This window comes from Saccostrea cucullata, unplaced genomic scaffold (assembly GCF_032062105.1).
Source record: "Saccostrea cucullata isolate Sc308-1 unplaced genomic scaffold, CSIRO_AGI_Scuc_v1 ctg222, whole genome shotgun sequence".
In the NCBI taxonomy this organism is placed as follows: Eukaryota; Metazoa; Mollusca; class Bivalvia; order Ostreida; family Ostreidae; genus Saccostrea; species Saccostrea cuccullata.
Window position 1 is genome coordinate 611,338 of NW_026934761.1, and position 10,397 is coordinate 621,734.

Below are 10,397 nucleotides of genomic sequence, written 5' to 3' on the forward strand. Positions count from 1 at the left end.
TGATCTGTTGCCCAGCATTTAGTACATGTGAGTTTCCTCTGGGAATTAGGCTGACCGTAATGGAAAATCTGACAGCGCAGGCCCGCACAGTAGTTGATCCTGGGAAGATACTTTTCTTCGGGTAAAGGCTCAATGTAAATAAACCGATTCCCGTTTAGTACACTAGTCATCCTATTTGTAACCGGGTGGCGAATTTTCTCGTATAGAATATTACTTTTAGGCTTGACTTCAAGTTTTTTATTTTTATAAAGTTGAATACATGTAAGAAGAAAGATACATGAGACTCAGCACTCACCTTCGTTTTATCAACAAATGAGCACATAATGACAGAACAAAATCTCCACACATTCACAGAAAACTCAGGTAAACAATAGATTTAAACTTAATAATATTTCAATTTGCGAAATTCTATATCAGTGAAAATAAGAAAGTATATATATTTGAGTTCTCCTCAATGAAAATTATAAACAAAGGAACAGATGCGTTTAATAGCAATCATGAAAAAATATAATTAGTTGCAATGTATTAACATGAACATCAGTAGTTTCATTAACCTTTTCGTTGTGAGTAAAAGCATTTTACTTTATTTAAATTTCGATTTATCTAAATGTCGCGTTGAAGGCCACCTATTAATTTATTCACGAAAAAGATTGTGAACAAAGTCTGCTTCATATGAATACAAAAATAGGTCTGCTTATAACGGGGTGCAATTGGTACCCATGGTATTTCCAATAGATTGTTGGAAGAACTGGTCTCCAAAAACCACATAGATATTGTCAATCAGAAACTCGAGCTTCTTTTAAACATCAACATTAGAGTACTTGTGCGTATAATCTGAATGTTATTAACACTAAGTAATTTTGCAAATGACCAGTGACAAGGTAAGTAAATTTACGAATTTCATTTTATTTAAGAATTGTACATTGCATTGCTGTAAAAATAAGAAGACCTAGTATACAATATATGCGAAACAAGTGCCTCTGGTTTAAATAATTAACAATAACAAAAATCACACGTTAAAAGTAAAAAACAAAGGATTGTAAGTTATTTTATGAAAATTAAGCATTACATTGATATAAAGAATACACTCGGGTTTTCCTTTGTTTTTTCTCAAATAAATTTAATACACTTAATTCCCTCTCCTTGATCTCTCCTTTTTATGAACAGAGCAATGTCTTTTTAAAAAAAAAATTAAGAACAATACTTTTTTAAAATATTAAATTTTGTGTATTGCCACAGTCTCATCTGATCATTGTATTTCGAGATTGGTATGCATCAGTAGCACCACGACGGGCACGTGCTGCCCCTTCTACATAAAACTTCAGACATTTTATTAGCAAAGCTGTGACAGTTATTTATAACATTATCGTACTTTCCGAATTTGGATGAATAGCGTATTGCACATCGTTTGATACAATCCAAACTTAGATAGCTGTATCCAGCTGGAGATCTTTCTCTTCCTCCTCCACACTTGCCTCCAGCTGCACGACTTCTTTCAATCCTTGCATTGGAATTAACTAGGCGGAAAAGTAGTCTTTTCAACAATTAATAATATTCTCGAACATAGATGTCTTTTGTCCTACGACTTACATTTGAAAACTATGTTTGTGTCTTCTTTGTTAAGGTCTTTTCGATTCTTTAACATAAATCATAGATAAAACTGGCACCAACTGAATTAAAAATTTTTTAAATTTGTATATACCGATTCAAAAACAACATTCCCTATTAACAAGTGAAAACTCGTATACAATAGAAAGTAAACTTCAAAATGATAATACCTTATTTACAATGATATTTTCGGTATTAGTTTTTACCTTGAGATTTTTCTGGAACGCAATTAAAAATTTCTGGTAAACTTTTAAACGATGAGATATTTTTATATGGCTCTTTTTCTTGTTGAGAATTTTCTTACACTTACATTAAAAGCATTAGAATACGACATCGCCTCTATTTTCAATATATGTAACCTTAAATATACCTTATTTCAGATGATGTTGAGATCATACCACAAAAAGACAAAACATGTAATAATAATTAACATATCATTAGCACTTTTGTGTTTGATTTTGTTTTGTCTTGGTTTACGTGTCATTTGCTAAATTTTATCTGTTTGAATTTTTTAGGGTGGCGGAATTTTTATATGAAAGAGTATTTATTGTGCTTTAGTTTGACAGTTTTTATTTTGCATTTTCTGAGGTTGACATTGTTTTATACTGAAGTTTTAATTATTGATATTTAGAAAAAAAAGTTTGATGATCTAAAATTTCCCTATATCAGTATTCAATGATAATGAAATACTGCATATTTTTTACTTTTTGTGTCTTTCTCCTAGTACAATTGTACATCAATTAAACAAATAACTCACCAAAGAATTCAAAATAATACCCTCTGTAGAAGATAAAGCGATGGGTATAGTCCCATATCCCTCTTGCAGGTGCGCTGCGTTTGCCTTTTCGCTTTTTGTCGTTCATGCATGCCAGGTCTGTAACTCCAAAGTAGTATGGACTAGCACTACCTGTAAGCATTAAGTAGAATAAATTTAGCTTCACAATATGGACTTGCTTTACATATATCTGTATGCGTTAAGTAGAATCAGATTAGCTTCATGATATGGACTAGTTTACATGTATCTGTCAGCATTAGGTAGACTCAGATTTGATTTGTATGTATTACTGTAAATAAATTATTGTAAAGGTTAAACTCTGTGTTTGATCGTTGGCATAAATAGTTATTCTGATCCATTACAGAATTGGGGGCTCGTCCTGGATCAAGATTTTCTTGCACTTTTGCAGTTAAAACTGTCACAATTTTGACACTTGATTTGTTGAATAAAAGTAATGAAAAGCCAGCAGAAATAAACATGGTATTTTTGGTCACAGAAGTTCTTAACTCGCCAAGTTTTTAGGTTTTTGTTTAAAAAGGATTGTTTGATCGCGTTAGATTTGCACTTAGGGAGAGATGTTAAATCTTCTTCGAGAAAGCAAGACATTTTAGAATGAACGTTGCTACCAAACTAGTAGAGGAAACATTTTTGAAAAATATGACCGAATAAAAGTTGGTTTAAGTAGTAGAGGAAACATTTTTGAAAAATATGATCTTCAAAATTCTCGCGAACATCGCGAAAATTTCTTCTTCTAGAATATACATTTAAATTAGAGTAAGAATCTTATAGATGTCAAAGACGAGTTAGAGAAAATGCAATTTAAGCGTGGAAAATTAGAAAGAGAATAACTAAAGCGTGAGCGGAAATTTGAGTTAGAAAAATTAACAGAAGAAAGCAAATGCGAGAAAAAGAAAGAGAGCATGAACAAAACTTTGAGTGAGGAAAACTAAAATTACAGCACAAAACAGAACCGTCCTTTGGGTGGCAAAGCATCTGAGATATACTCTGCACTCATGGTAGCTGAGAGTTCAGACTATGACAAGGTCAATAAAGGCAGCAATATTAAAAGCATACGAATAAGTACCCGAAGCGTAAAGACAAAAGTTCAGAAAGTATAGAAAGTTTGATTATCAAACATTTTTAAAATTATCACGCGAGGAAGAAGATTTCTTTGATCACTGGATTAGATCTAAGAAGCTTAATACAACTTTGGCTAATTTGCGTCAAGTCATCATTGATAAGAATGCGAAACTTTTGAAGATGCAGCAGTCATATCAGATACTTATACTCTGTCTCATAAAAAGAATTTTGTTGAAAGATCTCACACTAGCAATAATTCTACAAATTCAGACGCATAAAAAAAAGGTTCAGGGTCTTAGTCTTCCATAAGTCCCCAGTGTCCTTACTAAGGTGGTTCTCGTGTCCTGGACGTTTGAAAGATTCCAGTAGAATACATGTAGGGTCGATTCCTACTTGTAGTTATTGTAACAAGAGGCCCAGGGGCCACATCGCTCACCTGAGCACATCGGCTAAGAAAAAAACATATCAGATCAGAACTGAAAGTTTACTGAGGTTGGGGGAGGGGGCTTGAATTTTAACTCCCCAGGGGGTTATGACTTGAACAAACTAGAATCAACACTACCTGAGGATGATTCCACATAAATACAGTGTATCACTAATCATGGCTTTGAAGTACTTGAAAAGAAAATTTTAAAAGGTTTCCCTATTTATTCCTATATAAAACTTTGATTTGCCATTTTGGCCCCACCCTACCCCCGGGGGTCACAATTTGTCATGATTTGAACAAAGAATCTACACTACCTGAGTATGATTCCACATGAGTTTCATCTTTCCTGGCTCAGTGGTTCTTGAGAAGAAGATTTTTGAAGATTTTTCCTATATATTTCTATGTAAAACTTTGATCAACCATTTTGGCCCCACCCTACCCCTGGGGGTCATGATTTGAACAAACTTGAATCTACACTACCTGAGGATGATTTCACATGACTTTCATCTTTCCTGGCTCAATGATTCATGAGAAGATTTTAAAAGATTTTTCCTATATATTCATATATTAAAATTTTATCAGCTATTATGGCCCCACCCTAGCCCCAGGGGTCATGATTTGAACAAATTTGAATCTACACTACCTGAGGATGATTCCATATGAGTTTCATCTTTCCTGGCCCAGTGGTTCTTGAGAAGAAGATTTTTTAAAAACGCCATTAATTTTTCTCTAATTCATAATTATCTCCCCTTGTAAAAGGGCGTGACCCTTCATTTGAACAAACTTGAATCCCCTTCACCTAAGGATACTTTGTGGCAAGTTTGGTTGAAATTGGCTCAGTGGTTCTTGAGAAGAAGATGAAAATGTAAAAAGTTTTTGACGACAACGACGACAGACGACGGACAAATTTTGATCAGAAAAGCTCACTTGAGCATTCGGCTCAGGTGAGTTAATTAAAAAGGTAAGTGAATGTTTTAACCTTAAGAGAAAACAAGACCTTGATAAAACTCAGCCACATGCTTATGAGCTTTGTTATAACTCCTGATTTTCAGGGTTCAAAGTCTAGTTCTACTGATTCTATGGAAGTTTATAAGCCCCTTATGTCTCAGGGATTTGTTTCACTCGATGGCTCGTGAGAAAGTAACCTGCCAATATTTTTAGAAATACGGTGCTGCACAGACTTTGTTGTTAGAGGGCGTGCTTCCTTTGTCTGAGCAGACTTCTTCCGTTGGATCAGTTTTATTACAATATGTTGAGCTAGGCGTCATTGATAATCCCCTGCATTGAATTAGTTTGAAGTCAGATTTAGTTACTTGACATGTACGCGTACGTGTTCGACCTACTCTTCCCGTTAAAGGCATTTCTTTGTGGCTAGGCAACGATTTAGCTGGTGGAAAGTTTGTACTTGATCCTGTAGTTTGTAAAAAATCACTTCAGATATCGTGGAATGAAGAGGACGATGACATATATACAGCCTGCTGTTACTAAAGCGATGACCAGAAGACGAGAAATGGAGGTTGACTCTATTCAAGTCTTTGACAGGACAAATTTCTCTGCTGACGTTCATTTAAATGATACTCTCTTTTCTAACCTTGATGGCACTCAAACAATCCGGTGGAATATGAATCGTTACCAAACTAAGTGGTAATGATGATGAGTTTAAGACACCAGTAAGCCAAGACAAGGACAATTTTATCTGTCAAATTTTTTTTTTTTTTTTTTTTTTGTTTTTTTTTTTTTTTTTTTTTGCACTTTTTGAGATTGTCGTTGTTTTATACTGAAGTTTTAATATTGATATTTAGAAAACAAAACTTTTTAATGATTTAAAAAATGCCTTTGACATGCATTAACTATCGTGTTATTCACAAGATAGAGGTCTAAATTGCTTATTGTGGAGATGAGCAATAGTTTAGCTCAAGACACACCTATGGCAGGCCATTTATGTCAATAATACTTGTAATAGGATTTTGAGTAATTTTATTGCCCTAAAAAGTCGTAAATCTAAACAAATCTTCAGCCGAGAGCAGTTACTTTCCGAGCAACATATATAAAGACCCATATATCATCCAACTTAGTAAGAGGGCACTTCCACCAGAAGAAGCCACTAAAGTTGGATAATGCTTTTATATGAAAGATGACACGCTTATGTAAAAATCCCAACCACCTGATGCTTTCTCAGTTGAATTGTGGCGGGTTGTTCACCAGAGAGTGGTCTAAATTGTTTATCCTGGAGATGAGCAAAAGTTTAGCTCAAGACACACCTATGACAGGTCATTTATATGTCAGTAATACTTGTAATAGGACCTCCAAAACATCCGAGGGGTACCATCAGGTACCATGTAGGAGTGAGCATCCCCTGCCGACCTGTAAGTCATGTCATGTTTGTCCTATGGTAGATAAACCTAGTCACAAGATACAGCCTGCTCCCCTCCAACCAATTCCAGCTTTTGAAGAACCGTTTACGCAGCACAGTTAAGGTTACAAGAGGGGAGCGGAGCCTAATTTGTTCGGGAAAACTTAACTATGACATTATACATAACCAACAATTTTTAAAAATACCACAAAATGAGATAACTTGCTAGTTTAACCCGTAGGAAACCATGAAACTACATCTAAACTTACTACAGCATGTTATTTGTCGTTAGAAAATCCTACAAAAAAGTATGAAGGGTTTCATCTTGTACTGTTTGCTGCACGTGAGGCAGTCCAGGAGTAAATTTGGTTCAGTCCTTTTGAACTGGTTTTCGGTTATATGCTTAGAGACACTTTGAAATTAAATTCATGATGCTTATAATTCAACACAAAAAAAGTAAGAGTTCTCAGTTGAAAATGAAAATGTGGTATTACAAAAATGCCAGAAATCGAATTTTTTAGCCAGGTGATAAGGTTCTTCTATTTTTTTTTTCTATCACTGGTCATATTCTGGCCCTTATAAAAATTGCATTAAAAGTGAAATGAGTGTAGAGATGAATGAAAAAGATTAATACCAGAGTTCCCGTTTGAAAACCCACTCAGAAATTTTGGCTGATTTTGATGCCAAACTTAGAAATTTGAACATTTACCAAAAAGAACAAGTTAAAAAGTTGATGAATGAGTATCATCAAATCTTTTTCCATGTTCCAAAGAAAACTAATGCAGCTTGTCATGTTGTCATGGAGGACGACGCTTTGCCTATCAAACAACATCCTTACTGTTTAAATCCAATAAAATTGCAGTCCTAAGAAGAGAGGTGCAGTACATGTTGGATTGTTTGATTGATTGTATATTGTTTAACGTCCCTTTTGAGAAATTTTCATTCAAATGGAGACTTGCCGGTGGAGAGCTATAAAATTTGTACTATACTCGGCATTCAGGGCCATTGAGCAGGGAGGGATCTTTATCGTGACAGTACCTACTGCGACACGGGATCTCGGTTTATACAATCTCATCCGAAAGACTGGTCTCCACGTCCGACAGTGGGATTCGAACCCGCGACGTTAGGATCAACTCCTTACTTCGAGACTCTAGAGCAGACGTTCTAACCATTGCACCCAGCGAGCGACGCAGTACATGTTGGACAATGACATTATTGAGCCTAGTAAAAGTAACTGGAGTTCACCATTTATTCTTGTACCAAAACAGGATGGTACCTACCGATTATGTACAGACTTTAGAAAGGTAAATTCTGTTACAAAAATGATTCATATCCAATACCTAGTATTGATGACTGTATTGACAGCATTGGAAACGTAAAATTTGTCAGTAAATTTAACCTGTTTGAAGGCTACTGACAAGTGCCGTTAGCAAAAAGAGCAAAAGAAATATCTGCTTTAGCTACACCAGATGAACTTACCAGTATAAAGTACTGCCTTTTGGCATGAAAAATGCACCAGCTACATTTCAAATGATGACCCATTCAATTTTTCAAGACCTCGAAGGATGTGAGGCCTACATCGATGATGTAATCATATACAGCAAGAAATGGGACGAGCATCTTCGAATTCATGCGTGCATCATTCGACATTCTATCCAAAGCAAACATAACTGTAAACCTTGAAAAGAGCGAATTGTGTCATACTTGTGTATAGTATTTAGGTCACAAAGTAGGCCAACGTTACGTTACACCTATTTTGGCTTAAGTCGAAGCTATTGCAAAGTTTCCGATTCCTACAAACAAGGAAGAGTTAATGAGGTTTTTGGGCATGGCTGGGTTGTACAGAAAATTTTATCCAAATTTTTCTTCAGCAGTAAGTCCACTTTGAAATCTTTTACAAAAGAGGGCTAATTTTGAATGGACAAAAGATTGTGAAAAGTCATTTCATAAATCAAATCCGTCCTTATATGAGCAATTTCATGATTTTTCTAAGCAATTCAAGCTTATTGTTGATGCTAGTGACGTTGGAATCGGCGCAGATTTGTTTCAAGACCATAGTGATGAGGTAGAAAGGGCTTTTTCTTATTTTTCAAAGAAACAACCATTGAAATAGAATGCCTTACTTTGTTGTTAGCTTTACAGCATTTTGATGTTTATTTCAATGTTACATTACATCCAGTTCTTGAATATACTGATCACAACCCCTTGATATGTTTGCATAAATTGTCAAACATGAATCAGAGAATAACTAAGTGGATTTTGTGGTTTCAAGAATACAATGTCAGATTTAACATATCAAAGGCAACTATGATGTTATTGCAGATGCCTCGTCAAGCGTTTCGTGAAAAAAGTTTTTGCATTGATGTACGTATGTTTTTTATTTTTTGTTCGGTTGCAGTTTTCATTGAAATTCAAACTTTTTAAAGGGGGGGGGGGGGTGTTGTGAGGTATGGTGTAATTGAAATATTTTTATGTTGTTTAATGTATATATTACGTAACAGATAGAAACATCTGGAAAATTTCAGAGTGGTAAACTTGAATCTTGAGTCTTGAATCTTGCATTCCTTATATGACCAGATTGTTCCAATTACATCATGTATATACAACTTCTAGAATTTTCTTTAGTTATGATTATGCATAAATACCCTGTCAATTCTATAAAGACTGGCATACGGAGTACAAAGAGACTTGGATAAGATACACTCATTGGGACATTGTGTGCAGTAAAGGACACTCTGTTGTTTGCATGTTTAGATTCTTGCTGTAAGTTTGTACTTTTTTTATATATTATTTCAAATAAATTATTGTCAAGTTTAAACTGTGTGATTGATCTTGCTGGCATTTAGGGTTATTCTGACCCATAACAACACAACATTTTTAGACTGCATGTTGAATCTTTTGCTGGTCAACTACACTTAATTTAGACATATTATTAATACTTTCTTTGAGGGATTTTGATTGAAAACAAAATTACAACCAAGACTACATTTTGCTTTAGATTAAAACTCTCCGAAAGTTCAAAATTGCTAATCAATTCATTTTGAGGTAATTTGAAGAATTAAACACTATTTTTGAGTGATGTCGTAGTTAAGGAGATTCGATTTTGACCTTTTGAGCAGATTTTTGTATTGGACATGTATTTCTTAAATTCTGCATTATATATTTATCATGAATTCTATCATCATATTCTGACAAATATAGCAATCACATAGTGACAGGGCACAAAAAGCCCCGATTTTAGTTTAAGATTAATTTGTTTTAGTATAATATCTATTAAATGATTACAGCATGGACTCCATTTTTAATTTCTTTTCTGAAATATTGAGATGACAAATAGTACTCAAGCTCAAAAGTCCATTAAAACAATACAAATCAGGAGCAATGACACATCAAGGTTATGTTACCCTTATTTTGGCTTAATCTATTACAAAGTTTTTGATTCCTACAAACAAGGAAGAGTTCATGTGGTTTTGGGCATGGCTGGGTTTTACAGAAAATTTTATCCAAATTTTTCTTCAGTTGTTAGTCCACTTAGAAATCTTTTACAAAAGAAGGCTAATTTTGAATGGACAAATGATTGTGAAAAATCATTTCATAAAATCAAATCCGTCCTTATGAGCAATTTCATGATTTTTCTAAGCAATTCAATCTAATTTTTGATCAATGATAAACTGATCTCAAAAACATTCACCTACCTCTTCTTGGACACCCTCTATTGTTCCCGCTACTCACAAACCACCAGCTATCAACGGGGAAGAATAACGTACACATATACAGGAATAAATTAAACTGAAAAGATACAAAAGATTGTTTTATAATGTGAAAATTAATGATAACTTTTCCGATGTTCCAAATGACTTACTAAATAAAATCTCATATTTGTTCAAATATGAAGATCACTAAGTCGATTCTTCGTCAAAAACACGAGTCTGAAGCTAACTTTGGTTTTTCTAAAGATCCAAAGTAATGTTGCAATTTGAAGTGTCACAAGCGTTATAAATACATCGTTTTCTCTTCCGCTTCTTCAAATATCCAATGAATATTCAACCCAACTAAGTATACTAAGCATGAGAGAGTCGTGTTTTAAAAAAAATTAATAGTTTTGTCATACAATCTTTAAGGGTGATATGAATGATACGAGAAAAATGCATTTT

General features: G+C 34.2%; 1 protein-coding gene across 1 annotated transcript; it reads right to left on the reverse strand.

The window, feature by feature from the left end:
• Nucleotides 1-886: 886 nt before the first annotated feature.
• Nucleotides 887-10,187, reverse strand: LOC134241296 (uncharacterized). The gene is made up of 4 exons (XM_062723362.1): nt 10,106-10,187; nt 9,935-10,032; nt 2,366-2,511; nt 887-1,517 (listed from the first exon to the last, which is right to left on the reverse strand). Exons 1-4 carry the CDS (start codon nt 10,118-10,120, stop codon nt 1,276-1,278), a joined length of 501 nt encoding a protein of 166 aa, XP_062579346.1. The 5' UTR covers nt 10,121-10,187; the 3' UTR covers nt 887-1,275.
• Between the last annotated feature and the right edge of the window lie 210 nt (nt 10,188-10,397).